Consider the following 17,542-nt stretch of genomic DNA (forward strand, 5'->3'; position numbering starts at 1 on the left):
ATCAAAGGTTTTATAGTTAGAACCGCCAACAATGTTAGTGGTTTTATGTTTGCAAGTAACGAATCTTGAAACCGAGCTTACGTGGATGTTATTGTGAGAAATACTCCATATGTTTCATAATAATCGCAACACTTTCTTTTTTACATCTGTTTCATAATAATTGCAACTTTTTTTTTTATTTGGTAAGGATCCATTATTATTTTATTACTTTTCTCTCCTACTAACCCCTCACTTACACTACCTTTTTTTTTTTTTTTTATTATTATTATTATTATTATTTTTCTTTCCTAATATAAGTAGCAATTTAAAATATCTCACTAATATGCTTTATACTAAGTATTATAAAATTCATCTTTTGATCTTACTTTTTAATGTGAATCGCTAAACATCGCCCGCAAATCTCCACATAAAGCCCACAAATTTGTATTGAAGTGACCTTATTGCCCTTTTCGTTTTTAAAAAAAAACCACTCACTACATCTCTCTAAAAAAATCAGAAGATCTACCTCTGTCGAGGCGGCAAGGGAAAGAGGCGGCGGCGGCGGAGGAGGAGGAAAGGCGGCGACTTGGTGGCATGGCGTGTGGCTTGGAAGCCCAGCCAACGGTAGAGGCGTCCAAACCAGGCGCCTGCCCACTGGCTAAGGCTGCCGGATCTGGCGCCACCGCTAGTGGGTGGGCGTCCTGGCCAGGCGCCCCACTTGCCTTATATATATATATATATTTTTTTTTTTTTGGAAAATCAGAAAATTTGTGTTACTTTTAAATAATTTTGTTTTATGTCTAATTTTTTTTAATGTGTTTGATTTTTTTTTAATATTTATTAATTTTATGTGTTATTTTTTATAAGTCTATGTATATATATTTTTTTTATAAAATCAAATAAAAAACATAAATTTCCACATCCTAAATCAAAACATAAATTTATTAAACATAATTTAAAAAAAAAAAAACTGTTTTTAATAGAATTCCGGATTTTCAATTTTTTTTTTTTTAAAAAGAAAAAAAACAAAATAAAAAAAAGGCAAAAAATAAATAAAAATTAAACGGTAATGGCGGCGTCTGGCAGAAACGCCAGTGCACTAGTGATGGCGCCTGGCCTGGACGCCAGTGCACTGGTTGTGGCGCCTTGCCTGGACGTCCTTGCCATGGTTCCGGCGTCCAAACTAGGCGCCACCTCATTTTCCGTCGAAGACAACGTATCTCCGGCGTCCCTCACCTCTCCGGCCTCCCCTCCAGTCTCCCTGGGCAACCCAGTTTGACTCCACATTTGTTAGATCGAGATTTGTTCACTTTGGGTACGATTTTAGAAATGGGCAAAATTGTCAAACCATGTCTAATTTGTGGGCTTTATGTGGAGATTTACGGGCGGTGTTTAACAAATCCCCTTTTTAATTCTCCTAAAAACCAATGTATTGTGTATATAATTTCTTTTAAAAAAAAATGTTAGTCCCATATGGAATCAATCACATAAAATAAGAAAAGAAGAATATTTGAAATATAACATTAAAGTACAAAATAATTCATAATTAGTTTACCTTATTTAAGTTTTCTGATTTTTTTTTTTTTTTTTTTTTTTTTTTTTTGGAAAAACATAAGTCATAATGCATAATTTAAGGTAGAGATTTCCTTATTTAGAGCCATGTCATCAATCCACAATCAATTAATTTCCAAAAAAATTAAGTTAAAGTTGGAGCATATTCTATATGAGTAGATCTTTTTAAAACGCCCAAATAGTATATGAGACTAACATTATGAAACGGAGGGAATATTGTATAAGGAATTTATTTATGTTATTACTGTGTTGTTCTTATTTATTTGGAAAATTGGTAATTACCACCACCTACTATAGTTCACATTTTAGTAATTACCACCTACAATTATTTTTATTTTATTTTACCATCAACATTTTTCTAAAACATCAAAAATTACCACCTCTTTGCTCAAAGCCTCTTGTATGACGTCACTTGGGCCCCACTCCTTATTTTTCCCTCTTTTTTTTCCTTCTTCTTACGATTTTCCCTTCTTTATTCATCAAATTTGGGCAAAAATCTAAAATTGAAATATGAAACATAAAATTAGGGTTTCAAAAATAATTCTTCTTGCTTCAATACTCAAATGCAATCAAGGAAAAAAGTATGTTTTGTTGTTTTATGCTTTCGAAAACTTAAATTAGGGGTTTTGAAATGAAATTAGGGTTTTGAAATCAAATTGGAGATTTGATTTGAGTGAGGCATTTGGAGAAATTAACTCAAATTTCTTGAATTTGACGTTATGATTAACAAAATTATGGTTGTCATTGATGTTAAATTTACCAAAAGCAATAAAAAAAAAAACCCAATTTACCTAGCTTTTTGCCCAATATGCATGAGTTTGAAAGCAATAGATTTTCTAAACTTGGTACCCCTCCATTGTTGTCTTTGTTGTTCATTTTTGGTCCCTTTGTGTTCTTTTACGGTGAAATTACTAATTGAATGATAATTTTTGAAAAAAAAAAATTACCCAAAAAAATTGAAAAGGAGAGAGAGAGAGAGGGGGGGGGGCAGTGTGAATCTAACTTGTGAGGAAAAAAATGGTGGATTAGCATCACCAAAGAGAATTAAAGAAGAAAGAAAATGGAATTGAAAGAATAGAGAAGGGGAAATTGAGAGGAAAAGGGAAAAAAGAGGGAAACTGTAGGGTATGACGTCATGCATGAACGTTTGGGAAAACTAGTGGTAAAATTTAAGGTTTTGAATAATTGTTGGTGGTAATATAAAATAAATATAACTGTAGGTGGTAATTACTAAAACGTGAATTATAGTAGGTGGTAATTATCAAATTTTCCTATTTATTTTTATAAAACTTACTTAAAACCTTTTTATTTTTTTATTATTTTTTTATTTTTTAGGAAAAATTGTCCGGAATAATCTCACCTTTGGGCCGTTCACTAAAAAAATCCCACCTTTACCCCCTGATCTTTTTTAATGGTCCCATTTTACCTGGAACCGGCTGAATAGGTAAATTTTTTTTTAGAAGTTTAATTTACACGTGTCGTTACTTAATTGGTAAAAAAAAAAACAAAAAAAAAAAAATTAAAAAACCACCACCGCCACACCAATTCAGCCACCACCATCCCCACCACCACCCAAACCCAAACCCTAGAACCACCATCCCACCATACCCGAAACCACCGCCACCTAGAAGCTGACCGTGCTGACGACCGGAATCCCACCCAGCCAACCCAACCCCAAAACCCCATTAACCCAAACCCAGCCAACCTCAAAACCATCCGAAAACCCACCAAACCAAACTCGACATTGGGTTCGACGCGGCTTGAATCAGAGGATGGGGGAGGTCAGCGACGTCGGAATCGGGGGATGAGGTTGGTCAGCAAGGTCGAAATTTGGGGGAGGGGGGAGTGGCCGGATTCTTGGGACAAGCTAAGGGAGTTCAACAGCCAGATTCCTGGGACAAGGGATTTCGCGCGTGGCCGGATTCCTGGGACATGGGAGTTCGGCGACCGAATTCCTGGGACAATGGAGTTCGACGGCCGGATTCTGGGAGGTTGACGGCTGGGAGTGGCGGCATGGTTGGTGGTTTGGCTGGTAGGTGTTTTTAAAATTAATTAATTGATTTTTTTTAACTTTTTTTTTAATTTTATTATTTGGACCAATCAGGTGCCAACACGTGTCAAATAACTTGCTATAACAAGTTAACTGACCGGTTGAGACCATTTGAAGAAAATTGGCATGAAAGGTGGGATTATTTAAAAAATAACTCAAAGATAAGACTATTTTTCACGGACGGCCTAAAATTCGGATTATTTCGGACAATTTTTTCTATTTTTGAAGGAAGCTTCCTTTAAGGAATCTTCTCATTTGTAAAGTGTAGCAGCGTGTAAAAAAATTGATGAGTTTCAGAAAAAAAAAAATCGATGAGTTTCAGAAAAGTTTAGTTGCATCCCCATTCCAATTTACACAGATCCAATTTTAAACCCTAAAAAATCCACCAATTTTCCCCCTAATTTCTTCTTAACATTTTAAAATCCGAAACACAATTCAAAACGAAACGTTATCAATGGTGACAAAAAGTTGAAGAATTCAGAAGAAAGAAAGAATTCAGGCGAAATGGACGTTCGAAGGGATGAAGAACAAAGTGAGAGAATACGGAGTTGTAGCAGATGCATGGTTAAAGGTGACAAAATGTGTTACCAACATATTGTTTCATATTTATTTCCAGTAATTAAGAAGCATAATTCTCCTGAATCTGGAAAAATCGAAGAAAAAAGTTCCCAGAAATTAACCCCAGTTCAATTTAATGGGGATTTTGTTGAGAATAAGAAAAATGAAGAAGAAGAGATAGAGGGGAATCATGGTGCTGTAAAAGAGGTTGAGGAAAATGAGTGCACACCAAGTGTTTGCGAAAATGGCTCTGAGAGAGAAGAGAAAAGTCCGCTGGAAATAACACTTACGAAACTTAAGGAGAAGCTTGTTAGAAGTAAGAAAAAGGAAGAGGAAGAAAGTGCGCGGAAAATTTCAGTAAGAGGGAAGAAAGGGAGAGGTGAGGAGAGAGAAATTGGGATTTCCCGGGTTAAGTTTCGAAAGATTGAGGAGAAAGTTGATGACTTTGCTCATAGTAATGAAGGGCTTGGTAGTGTGGTTGAGGGGAAACTGCGGAATGAGGACGATGGTGACGATGGTGATGCATTGTTTGAGGATGATTCTCAACAAGAGGAAGAAAAACAGGAAGATGAAGAAATAAAGAAGGGCACACCAGGTGTTTGTGAAAATGGCACTGAGGGGAGTAAACACAAGATTGATAAAGTAATTGGAATGACTGGGTTTCAGTTTCCCTTGTTTTGAATTTTCTTTGCTGTACTGTTTTCTGACCATTTTTTTTTCTTCTCTTGGCCAGAGGATTAAGATTGATTCGAGCGTGTGTCATCAGTGCCACAGGGGTGACAAAGGAAGAGTTATTAGGTGCTCCAAATGCAAGACCAAACGGTTTTGCATTCCTTGCATCACAACCTGGTCTGTCTTTCTGTTTTTGATGTTCATTGTGCTTGTTCAATATCATGGTTGAACTTATTATAAAGTAACAAGTGTACTTGAAAATTAACTTTATATCATTGTGCTGATAAATACCAAACTTTCACTTGTTCTGTTGTATGTTGAGGACATTTGTCATGTACTTGAGTGTGATGCGGAATAAATTTTAATCATATTTACCCCTTCTGAATTTGTTGTATAACTTCCTACTTGCTGCGATATTCTTAGCTACTACCTCTGCCTCTTATTATGTTCAACAAAGCTCTAGACATGGACTTCTAGGCAAAATTTGTTTGTGGGTGATAACTGGAGATAGAAAGCTAGACATGCATGTGATAAGGAGTGAGATAGAGAAATGACAACTTAAAATGGAAAGAAAACATTGTTGCACATAGTGGGTAACATACGTTTTTAGTATATGTTAGATATATTATGAAACGGAGGTAGTATTTACTTTGCATAACTAGTGATTGTTCCGGATTGTTACAAATAGTAAAATTTTGTCTATTTGAGGAAAATAAATTAAATAAGGATTAATACCGTTTTTTAATCCCAACTTTCACCAATTTAGTTTCATTAATCCCAACTTTGGATTATTCCTCAATAATCCCAACTTTAAGGTGGCCTATCATTCTTCATACCCAACCCGTAACTAAACCTGTTATATCAGGTGAGTTGACACGTGTCAAGTCCCGATTGGTCTAAAAAAAAAAACAAAAAAAAAAAAAAAAAAAGTAAACAAAAAAAACCAAGCCCCACCCACGACCACCCTCCCCACCACCAGCCACAACCCCCTTTCGAAACCCCATCCCTGCTGCCGACTGGACACCCCTCCCCCGTGCCGGCACCGGTGACGCCCCTCCCCCTACCTCCTGAACCACCGGTAATGTTTTTACACACAGGCTGAGTAATCACAACTTAGTACCAGGAATGATTTAATGCTCAGGCAAAAAGAAACCTTAACAATAGATAGTAGTATGAAAGTTGGAATCATGGTGCTCACAAACAACATAATTTCATTAATCAATATCTACAACTAAAAATTAATACACTAATACCCAAAAATATTTCATAATCAAATTAATAAAAGTTGGAACAAGATAAAATCAAATACTACCAGGGACGTGGTTGAGGGAAATACTGGTGGAGGAAAGGGCGTGCTGAACGGTGGAAGAAATACGGTGAGTTTCGCCGTAACCACCGTAGTTCAATTTAAGGAGGGTGGCTTGAAACGGAAAGGGGAAGGGAAGAGGGGGGTGGGGTCGGAAACACGGACCAGAAGGGGAGGGGGCACCATAAACATGGACGGGAAGGGGAATAGGGTCGGAAACAAGGATAGGGGCTGGGGAGGGGGTTTCCGGTGGGGGTGGTCTGGCGGAGGGGGGCAGGTGGTTTCCGGTGAAAGGGGGCTGGGTAAAGGGATTTTTTTATTTTAATTCTAAGATTTTTATTTGAATTAAAATCATCATTATTATTTAAAAAAATGTTAAAACAAAAAAATAAAATCTTAACAAATTTTGGTTTTTTTTTTAAAATATTTTTTTAACCAATTAATTTGTGACACGTGTCACTTTAACCAAAAAAAGAAAAATTAACCCATTCAACCGGTAACCGGTTTTTGGGATTGAAGAATGATAGGCCACCTTAAAGTTGGGATTATTGAGGAATAATCCAAAGTTGGGATTAATGAAACTAAATTGGTAAAAGTTGGGATTAAAAAACAGTATTAATCCATTAAATAAATATAACTCCACAAAGTGTTGGAGTTAAAAATAATGTTAACTGCTTGTGTAAACTTTTTAAAGAGATATGCTTATAAGACATTTTTATATCTTATTTTGAAATATTTAAAAAATATTAGATTGGTGTTTTGGACTTCAAAAAATACATGGTTAAGTTTTCACTTTTTCATTTCAAAAGGTCATGTGTTTGAGTTTTTTCTAATTGAGGGGTCATGTGGAAATTTGACGCTTTTCAATACAATACGAAGTAGCATAGGTATAGATTGTTTGCTTTGCTCAGCTAGTTTCTTTGTATTGTCTATTCTATTGGTTAAAATTATTCATTACTAATAGTTGTTTCTGCTTTATGCAATTGCTCTTTATTCTCTATCGACAAGATAATGTAGCATATGTTGTCAAGTTATAACCTGACTCTTTTAAGATGAGCGCCGTAAATGCCTACCGTGCACTGTACTCCCCCCCTCCCCTCTTTCGTTACCTTTTATTAAATCATCTCATTTAACGGCGTTGGTGTCTTATTTCCAGTAGTACTGTTTTCGAAATATAATAATAATTAAAAAAGAATTCCAGTAGTATTATGGCGTTTGATGTAAAAAAGGATGTTAAAATCCTCTTGATGATTTTGTGGACCAGGTATCCACAGATGACCGAAGAGCAGATTGCGCTGGCTTGTCCAATTTGCCGTGGGAACTGCAACTGCAAGGCATGTCTGCGCATGGAGGGACCTTTCAAAGTGTGATTTTCCTCTCTTTATCTCAGTGAGATGTTTCTATTTGCTGTATTATTTTACTTACAGAATTCATGGGTTGACATTTTTTTTATAGAATCAGGTGAAGGATGGATATAATATTAGCCTAGAAGTAAAGATTGACCACACCAAAAATCTGTTGAGGAGTGTTCTGCCATTTCTAAAGCAATTTAATCAGGAACAGATGACAGAAAAGGAAATAGAAGCCAAAATTCAGGGTATTGTTTCATGTTCTCTTGTAGGATGGCATCATATCTTTTCTAATTCACAGTTGCCTTTATGTGCATGTTGATCACTTTTGTTGATTTCTTGCAATTTGATTTAGATGCACATTTTAAAATGACTTGATGTGAGAACCATTTCCTTGTGTACCAGCAGACGAACGATGCATAATTGCATAGTATTTTGTCACTGAAATCTGATTTTGCTATTAATTATTTTTGGGAAGTTGACTCCAATATCTTGCGCAGAAGTACTGGGTTTATCTTCTGTTTTGTCAATGTATCTACCCATGTGTAATATAACTACAAAATCTGAAAACTCTGACATGTCATATTCTGGGTATGATCTGTTTCCAGCATGTCGCTGTGATGACTAAATAATTGATTATTATTCCTCATAGTATTTTAATTGATAATGTTTTTTTTTTTGGTGTTTCGACTTTTGCAACTCTTTGAAGAAGATAAACATTGTTGAACGAGATTTTTTGTGGATAATTGCAGCCTAAATTTTCATGTGGATAATAATGTTTGGAACTAGGTGGACGTGTAGTGAAATATTGCTAGGAGGATCATAGAGTTTTTTCTGTGCACTCTAAATATTGACCCGTGCATTTATTATGATTTTTATCTACTTGCTATTGTCTGTTCCCAGTTGCTTATTCATACAATCATACTTGTATTGTGTGTGTGTGTGTGTGTGTGCGGGCGCGTGCGTGCGGTGCATGTGCGTGTGTGTGTAAAACTTTGGACATTAATATTGTTAGTTTGGTTTTAGTAAAAGTTATAAAATTTGATATTTGAAAAGCATAAATCAAAACGAGTATTTTTTTCTTACAAATAAAACACAAAAGATGGTCAAAGAGGGATACGTGAATAGCGAATAAATCCAAATGGAGCTATTAAAAAAAAAACAGATGATTTTTTTTTTAATGGATTCTAGGTTATCATCTTGTGGTTTCAAATTCCCCATGTATACTCCAAAAATTGGCTTGACGAAGATACCTTTGTGACAGTTGTTATAAATTGGTGGTTGTTCTTGTAGGTGTACTAGTATCTGAAGTAGAAATTCAAAATGCAATTGGGCGAGAAAATGAGCGTGTATTCTGGTAAAGGGGTATACTTTAGTGCTTTGCTGTTCCTGATGAGTTGCTATTAGTCTTCAGGCCATGATTCGGTCATATTTGGTGCAGCAACAACTGCAGAAACTCCATTGTCGATCTTCACAGAAGTTGTCCAGAATGTATGTATGATTTGTGTCTCACTTGCTGCCGGGAAGTTCGTGCTGGACAGCTGCAGGTTTGTGAAGAAGCTGTAACGGAATATGTTAACAGGGATGTACAATCTATGCATGCTAAAAGCTCTCGTGGTCGGTCAAAAAAATCTACTAGAGGCTACAACACTCTTTCCAATTTGGAGGATTCAGCTAGAAAGAGAGCGCATGCCCAATCAGAGAGAATTGCTGGAGGCAAAGATGCTCCTGCTCAAGTAAAGAGAATAGCTGGCGGCCTTTCTCCTGAGTTACCCCTTGATCAAAACAAGGCTACATCTGAATGGAAAGCAGAGAACAATGGTGCCATAACTTGCCCTCCACCAATATATGAGGGTTGTGGTGGTGCAATTCTTGAATTAAAATGTATCTTATCAGATGGTTGGGTCTCAGAATTGTTGAAGAAAGCGGAGCAGACTGTGTCCCAATGGGAACAAGATAATTCTTCCCATGCTCCTGAGGAATGTTCATGCTCTGCTTCAGATGTTGACTGTGGAGGCATCGTGCGGAAATGTGCTTTCAGAGAAGGTTCTAATGACAATTATTTATATTGCCCAGATGCTGGGGACATTCAAAATGGAGATCTCAAACACTTCCAGTGGCATTGGACCCTAGGAGAACCAATCATTGTCAGGAATGCTCTTGAGACTAATCCTGGTTTAAGTTGGGAACCAATGGTCATGTGGCGTGCTTTTCGTGAAGTTGGAAATAGGGTATTGAAGGTGAAAGCTGTTAATTGCTCAGATTGGTCTGAGGTAACTGCTATGCTACTTGCATCTCAGGACAAACTAATTTACCTGCTTAAATTGATGACCTACATTGCCATTTTATGTTTTCTGTTGCTTTGAGTGTTTCTAAGCTTGGTGTTTTTTTTTTAAACCTTATCAAAATCCTATACTATTTAATGTATGGGGCATTTTTTGCTTCTAATTTATATGCAGTTAAAATCTGTGATCTTCCTATTGATATGGAGCCACAATTTGTCTTGATATGCTTTGGACTTAAATGAACTCGCTTATGTGTCCCTGTTGTCTCTCTTCAGCTTTTCATATCTCCATTCACCCTATAAATGATAAATTTCATCTGGTTCAGGATTTTGATAGGTAGTTTCAGACAATTACTAAGTATAGTAATGATAGTCATGGATATAGTACGAACTACAAAGTAATTGTAGCAGTCTTCATCTAATAGTAAATATTAAATTATAATCATCATACATAAATAAACATTGAAATTTTTTTCTTGATCTATCTCTTATTTACGAGAAATTTTCTTAAGGAACTCTCGTCTATAAATGATCACGGTTTATTTTCTAAATAGTAAGTACGGAATATATGAATTTGGAAACAAGCGCACTTCATTGTGGAAGACTTTCCTCCGAATTGTAGAAGAGGGATGCAATTATAAATACATTTGAATATTCTTTTCATGCTAGCTAATAAATACGTCCAACCATGAAATTTTCCAATATGATAGGACTGTAAAGAACTAATAAATGTAACTACTTCACATAAACTCTGGATTGTAACATTCATCACTCCTTGCGACCTTGCATCCCAAGTTGTCTTTTCTATTTTAGTCAATCCACCATAAGTCAAGACTTTGGCAAGCTATTTGACCATCATTGATAACAAAGGGCCACTTTTTTTTCTAAAATTTTAACTTTTGTTTTTTTTTTTTTTTTTTTTTGTTTTTCATTAAGTTAAGGTTTTATAGTGTGTGTTATTTTGTCCATTGTTTTTGCTTTTATCAATGCTGTGATTCTCAATTGTATAACCTTTTTGTTCTCTGTTGCTTAAATTGTGATGGATGTTGGGTACCATTCGCTGTAGGTTGATCTCAACTCTCACCAATTTTTTAAAGATTATTCACGAGGTCGATTGGAGGGTGCTAAGTGGCCTGGCTTACTGAAGTTGAAAGACTGGCCACCTATTGGTAAATTTGAGCAGCGTTTACCACGTCATAGTGCTGAATTTATCAAAGCATTGCCATTTAAGGAGTATACACATCCCAGGAATGGAGTTTTGAACCTAGCTGCCAAGTGGCCTTTAAGAACTTTGAAGCCAGACTTGGGTCCAAAGGCCTATATTGCTTATGGATGTGCTCAAGAATTGGGTTCTGGAGACTGTGTCACCAAGCTTCACTATCACATGTCTGATGTGGTACGTATTTTTATCTGTATCTATCTATTTCTTTGCACCTTGAATGATGCATGAATGTTCCTCCATGCAATCAACATTAATACAAAATTTGAAATTGCCTATAGTGTGTACGAAAAGGTCTACTATTTCATACTCCCTCTATTTGCAAGTAGCTGTTCCACTTCCTTTTTCAAGCTCAAAGTTTGTTATTATTGACTCTGTATTTTAACTAATATATATGAAAATTATTAGTGTATACAAAAATTTCTTGTTATTTCCCTTTTTCTATATCGGGCGGTTCTTTATGACAATTCATGTTAGCTATTACCTAATCATTTTGGGACTAAGGATTTTTTGTTATTTGTTTGTTATACAAAAATTTGTATTTACCATGAATTATTTTGATTCGTATGTACAAAAAGTATACTTTATTTATTTATTTATTTATTTTTTTAAATATGTAACTAAAGTTAGTAATGGTCAAGCTAGATGATTAATTACTTACAAATGGAGGGAGCATTAGTTTTGAGCACTGCAAGGTCTGCAACATCCTCTATTGCTGTTTTGGCTGATGACTGTATGATATATTGTCATTATGTTGACTTTAATTGCAAGGACTCTTAAAGTAGAAACTTGTCTGTTTGATTTAGTGATGACAGTGCTAGAAGAGATCTGTCAGCTGTAAAGTTATTCATTACTACTATGCTGGAATTGCCATGGTTGTCCTGTTTGGAGATATTGTGTATATATTGCAAGCACAAAAAACTAAGTTATAATATTATGCTTTCCATAATAAATGTAGTTATCATTTTTTGTTGTTGTTTATTGATGTGTTGTTTTTTCATTGATTAATGATCAAACAGTTTAAGTTGGCAGGCTTTATGTAATAAATGCGATTATGCGAATTATGCAATAAAATTGAATAAGGCTGTGTGTGTGTGTGTGTGTGTGTGTGTGATTGCAACTTGATACCAATGAACTAGGCCCGTTAGAGTTCAATTATAATGTCTTGGCCATTTGAGAACTTTGTATTGCTATGTGTTGAAGTTCTGCTCATTACCAAAGCAAACAATATGCTTTACAAACAAGCAATGTCTTGCATTTGACATCGATCAGTTCTAAACTTCTAGATGATAGTTTTATTGGAAGGTTGAAGGTTTTTACTCAGTATTTTTTGTTTGAAATGTGCTGAGTCTACTTACTGCTATTTTGTTTATTGGATTTCTAGGTCAATATTTTGACACATACTACTGAAGGTACTCTGCATCTTGGTAAAGGTGCTCGTCCATCTGGGATCTTGGAAGGTTCAGAGGATAAAAGTGAAGGTGCTCTTTGGGACATCTTTCGTAGAGAAGACGTTCTTAAGCTACAGGAGTATTTGAAGGGACATTATACGGAATTTAGGCATGATCATTGCTCTCCATTGAGCCAGGTAATACTACTATTCATTCATTTAATTAAGGCATGTAAGCTACATAAGGCAAGTGATCAATTTCAGGTTGCAAGTAATAATGTTCCTGTGAGGATTAAAAAATTTCTAATATAAATAAAGATGACAAATGTGTAAAATTTTACTTCTCGAGTATTTAATAATTTAATAGATTATACTAATGACTTGATACAAAGAACAAAATCTTAGCCAATGGCAATAGATGCTAAGGCTTCTGGTTCATTATTCCAATATCTATATAGTGATTCTTGCAACTATATTGGGACCACATTTCCTTACTTATAAAGCTGTCCCACATTTCTTGCAACACTTTTATAAATGGCATATACCCACAATTTCTTTATTATTTCTCTCACTTATATTGGGACCACTTTACTTACTACTCCCTCCAATCCTTATTGTTTATTCCATTTGGAATCTTGGCACTAGTTATGATAGTTTCTTCTAAATTACTCTCAATATATAAAACAAAACGTAGTCATATTGGGTCTTATTTGATTTGTTTCAATTAGTAATTTATTAATATTTAATTGTTATATTGTTTTACTAATATGAAACTAAAAATATTTATGGCCAAAGTAATTTATTGCCAAGCATGCAAAGTCAAAATGGGAATAGCATTCAGGATCGGAGGGAATACTTTTTAAACAAACTTTATAAAAATAAACCCCTCACTCACATCCTTGAAAAGTAACGGCATATTTCCCACTAATTACATTGAAAAGATTACTCCACTCCCAAGTCCCAACTACCACCCATTTCTTTATAATCATCTACACAATAGTAGACTATAAAAGTGCAGCTTCCCCCTCTCTCTCCCAACAATGGTCCTTTTTCAATCTTTAGCTTTGGAATGTGGACCACGAAATGCGATGAGATTTGCTGGAGTTGGTTAAAGTATATAAATCTATGCAATTGTACCTAAAATCGATTGGTGGACTAAAATAAAGCAAGGCATTCTACTCTTGCTAGCAGTGGAATTAGTCCTTAATAAAGATTTAAATCGCATTGGGTCTTCAAAATGATTATCACCGGCTGGCGAAATTGGTCTTTAGGTCTAGTCTCCTTTGCCAAATTCAATGTCTCAGCTTGGACTACGAAGGTATGATGTCTATTAACCAGTATGAGCTATCCCATAGCACTCTCAAATTTGTAAATTTACTATAACTTAATTTGTAGATACCCAAAAGGGAGTAACCTCCTATAATATCAATATAGGGGTGACTTGGCATCAAAAGCTTACCAAATTAATTTTTAAACACCCCCAATCTGCCACTACCCTCAAGCTGACAATTTGGAGAGTGTTTGGGGAGATGAAGGGGATGGATGTATGTGGAGACTAAGAGATGGTGGGAATGATTTCCCAGATGAAAGGTACCCATTACCTAGGGGCAAGGGAGAAAAACAGGGAGAGTTGTAAAAAGGGACATACTGCCATATTGTAGAGGATAATAAACAGAAGGGGGCTGTGTCAAAAACCTGGAAGCTACCTGAGGAAAAAAAAAGGATGGAAAACTGCGTTGACCATTTTTTGTCACTAAACGCATTCTGCGTTGAGCTTTTTTTGTCACTAAATGTGCATTCTTGGTGAGAGGAGAGTATTAGATCCTACCATAAAAAGTTACTTGTCAGTCATGTACTCATGGTACATGATTCACGTGAAATGAAAGCCGGTCTACCTTTTATTACCATTATTAAGAACCATAACATATACTCACATGAAACTAAAATTAATTATTGGTATTAAATTAACACAAAATGAAGTATGTGTGGCTGCACTAATACCCTACAATATAGGAGTAGTTTTATGTGTGGCTGCACTAATACTCTCCATATAATCCCACACTCCTGCTCTTCTCTCTGTTTTGTGCTCACTGACTCTGTTGTGTTAAATTTCTTCTGCTCTTAAATCCTCTCTATGAAAAAAAGAAAACTAAAGCAGCATTTTTCTTAAGAAAAATTGCACCCCTAACCTACATTGTTCTGCCTTTTCTATTCTCTGGAAAGTGGTCAACTTGTTAGCCTTACTGCATTCATTCTTGCAAAGACAATAGGGTTTTTCTTACTTTTGCCTGCACCAATGAAGTTGAGCTTCATGGGAATTATTTTTCCTTCCTGCCATTCAGGTGCTGTTGGCAATGGTTTATATGTCTATTTGTTGTTGGAAGTGTTCATGCGCTAGTAAATTATCAAGGATCACTCTCTTTCTTATTGCTTGGGATGTGAGCATTGACATGCTTTCCTTTTTTTTCCTTTTAAATTTTGACACCCATCCATGTAATTGGAGACCCTAATTTTTACAAAAGGTGAATTGAAATCTATTTTTAAGCTCCTGATTTGCTAGCATGCTTTCCTTTTGGTTGGTATCTGAAGATTTGCCAATGCTGTAACTATATGCGCGTTCTAAGGACTGAGCTTTCTTTATGATGACATTAGTTTTCATTTATTATGTTAGCTATTCACAAACTTATTGATATATTCTTCTTAAGTTTCATTGTTTGATTTGGTATGAAAGTGTAGGTCATTCACCCTGTTCATGACCAGACATTTTACTTGAATGAGGAGCATAAAAGGAAGCTGAAGGAAGTATATGGTAGGTTTAAGATTGTTTTCTGTAGCTCTCTCAATGGTTTTTTTACTCAGCCTTTCTTAATCATTAACTTCTCTCTATTGCTGCTTATATTGGCTTGAATTCTATGCTACTTACAGGAATTGAGCCATGGACATTTGTTCAAAAGCTTGGAGAAGCAGTCTTAATCCCTGCTGGCTGTCTTCACCAAGTTAGAAACTTGAAGGTAACCATATTGATTCCCGTGGCCCTATCTTACTTTTACAAATTTTTTGAGTTATTGGATATTGATATATGCCTCTTAATATAAGCACTTAATACATTATGTAATTTGGTTTTATTTTAGGAACGCTTGACAAAATTACGCATTCCTAATCAAGTGGAAATATTGTGTCAAACCCTAAGGGTTGTATGCATGTATATATCATTTTCCTTTTTACTTTTATGGATCAAAGCTAGTTTCTTGGTTAATTTTGGGGATATTTGACAATTACCACCTACAGTTTTTTTTTGTTCGAATTTTACCACCTACTATTTTTTAAAATATTAAAACTTCCCACCTACTTGGCTCTCAACTCAAATGTGACGTCATGTGGGGCCCACTAACTACCTTCCCACCCTTTTTCCCTCCCTTTCTTTCTTTCTCACTCGATTTCTCATCCCCTGTATTGTACTCCTCTCAAAATTGGGAAAAAACTTCAATTCGTGAAAAAATTAACATGAATATGTAATTTAATTTGAAGTTTTCCCCAATTTTGAGAGGATTACAATATAGGGGAATGAGAAGTCGAAAGAGAAAGAGAAAAAAGGAGGGAAATAGGGTGAAAAGGTAGTTAGTGGGCCTCACATGACATCACACTTCCGTTCGGAGCCAAGTAGATGGGAAGTTTTGATGTTTTAAAAAATAGTAGGTGGTAAAATTCAAAAAAAAAAAAAAAAACTGTAGGTGGTAATTCCTAAAACAGCAACTATTGTAGGTGGTAAGTGTCAAAAAATCCTTAATTTTGTCTTCTATTTATTGTTCAGTTATCAGTACTCATGTTAAGAAGTTTAATAGGGGTGGGTCAAAATGTGTAAAAACTAAAAAGTGGATAATATGGGTTTATGTGATAGAGAGAAAAGGTGATAACAGAAAATGGTGGGCTTTATCCGTTATAGACAAGTGAAAGATAAATGTGGTGTTTTTTTTATTTTTTTTTTATTTTTTTTTCAAATACCTTTTTTAAGAGCATAGGAAATTAGGAAGTGCCATGTAAGAAAGTAAAATCCTCTCAAAAAAAATAAAAAGTAAGAATGTAAATATTGTCATTTAAAAAAAAACACACACACAATTGTGCAGCTATATTTAGAGTTTAGCAAATAACTTTTTTTTTTTGAAAGATAGCAAATAAAATTTCAAGGAAGAATATGAATAGGAGATGTCACATAATGACATAAGTATTTTTAAGTATTTATTCTTTGAGGCTGCCCCAGTCAATCTCCGTGATAAACAAATTTCGTTTATCACGGAGTATAACCCCTACCTCAAAAATTACACTTTTGTCCCCGTGATAAATCTCGTTCATGTATTTTCTCTTTATTCTTTAACCTCGTGCATCATGTGTATATTAAGCTAGTTGTATAATAAAAGATAATATTGCTATGGAGGGAGTATTATGCATGATTCTGATGAATTGACCTGTCTGTATGTTCCAGTCATGCATAAAGGTTGCGCTTGATTTTATCTCTCCTGAGAATGTTCATGAGTGTATCCGTCTTACTGGGGAGCTCCGTAGTCTGCCTCGAAATCACCAAGCCAAGGAGGATAAATTGGAGGTATGTCTTTTGCCGATGATTGCATATTTTCTAGTGCTTCCTTAGCATCATTGACTAAAACATAGCTAGAAGAATGTAAACTTCTGGGAAAAATCTGATTATATTCTTGGTGTAGGTTTGGAAAATGATTATATATGCTGTAAAGAAGGCTTTAAACGACTTGAAGACCATATAGGAGTCAGATGAAGCATTGGTTGCCTGAGCTAGACCTGGGTAATTTTTCTCGTAATTCAGGTCTGCAGTTAAGGGTGACTTGAACAGAGTTGAGGCTTCTATATTGTACAAATAATCTTAACTGAGCTTTAAAGTATAGCTTGCACACTCACAGCAAGTCTAATTGTGAGGATGGTGAGCCTCAAGGAAGGAATGTGGCAAGTCAGTCCAAACATTTGGAACATAATATTGACCCTTCTGTTTCTAAGACAATTTTAATTGACTTTACAAGTATTTCTATCTTTCTTCAATGTACTAACGGAAAGAAAGAAAAAGATTGGATTTTTTAATTATCATTTCCTCTGTTGAATACCGCCAACCCCTCCCCCCCCTAAATCTTAGCGCTATAA

General features: G+C 35.4%; 1 protein-coding gene across 5 annotated transcripts; it reads left to right on the forward strand.

Annotated features, from left to right (window-relative positions):
• Positions 1-3,358: 3,358 nt before the first annotated feature.
• On the forward strand, positions 3,359-17,443 carry LOC110716391 (lysine-specific demethylase JMJ25-like). 5 transcript variants are annotated; one of them, XM_021895010.1, is made up of 12 exons: positions 3,359-4,801; positions 4,893-5,008; positions 7,402-7,501; positions 7,599-7,734; positions 8,780-8,843; positions 8,928-9,759; positions 10,837-11,166; positions 12,374-12,577; positions 15,116-15,188; positions 15,305-15,390; positions 16,860-16,979; positions 17,095-17,443. In XM_021895010.1, exons 1-12 carry the CDS (start codon positions 4,106-4,108, stop codon positions 17,152-17,154), a joined length of 2,817 nt encoding a protein of 938 aa, XP_021750702.1. In that variant the 5' UTR covers positions 3,359-4,105; the 3' UTR covers positions 17,155-17,443. The 5 variants fall into 5 exon arrangements, 2 of the variants coding, with proteins under 2 accessions (XP_021750702.1, XP_021750701.1); XM_021895009.1 differs by having other exon boundaries at positions 3,360-4,801; positions 7,593-7,734; XR_002510479.1 differs by lacking the exon at positions 17,095-17,443 and having other exon boundaries at positions 7,593-7,734; positions 15,111-15,188; positions 16,860-16,920.
• The last annotated feature ends 99 nt before the right edge of the window (positions 17,444-17,542 follow it).

This window comes from Chenopodium quinoa, unplaced genomic scaffold (genome assembly GCF_001683475.1).
Source record: "Chenopodium quinoa cultivar QQ74 unplaced genomic scaffold, ASM168347v1, whole genome shotgun sequence".
Taxonomy (NCBI): domain Eukaryota; kingdom Viridiplantae; phylum Streptophyta; class Magnoliopsida; order Caryophyllales; family Amaranthaceae; genus Chenopodium; species Chenopodium quinoa.

What these genes read in the sequence shown, in the direction of transcription:
- LOC110716391 (XM_021895009.1), top strand. Translation starts at nt 4,106, where the DNA reads ATGGACGTTCGAAGGGATGAAGAACAAAGTGAGAGAATACGGAGTTGT. An exon ending in ATTGCTCAGATTGGTCTGAG is followed by an intron (nt 9,760 to 10,836) that starts GTAACTGCTATG and finishes CATTCGCTGTAG; the next exon opens with GTTGATCTCAACTCTCACCA. An exon ending in ATTGCTCTCCATTGAGCCAG is followed by an intron (nt 12,578 to 15,115) that starts GTAATACTACTA and finishes ATGAAAGTGTAG; the next exon opens with GTCATTCACCCTGTTCATGA.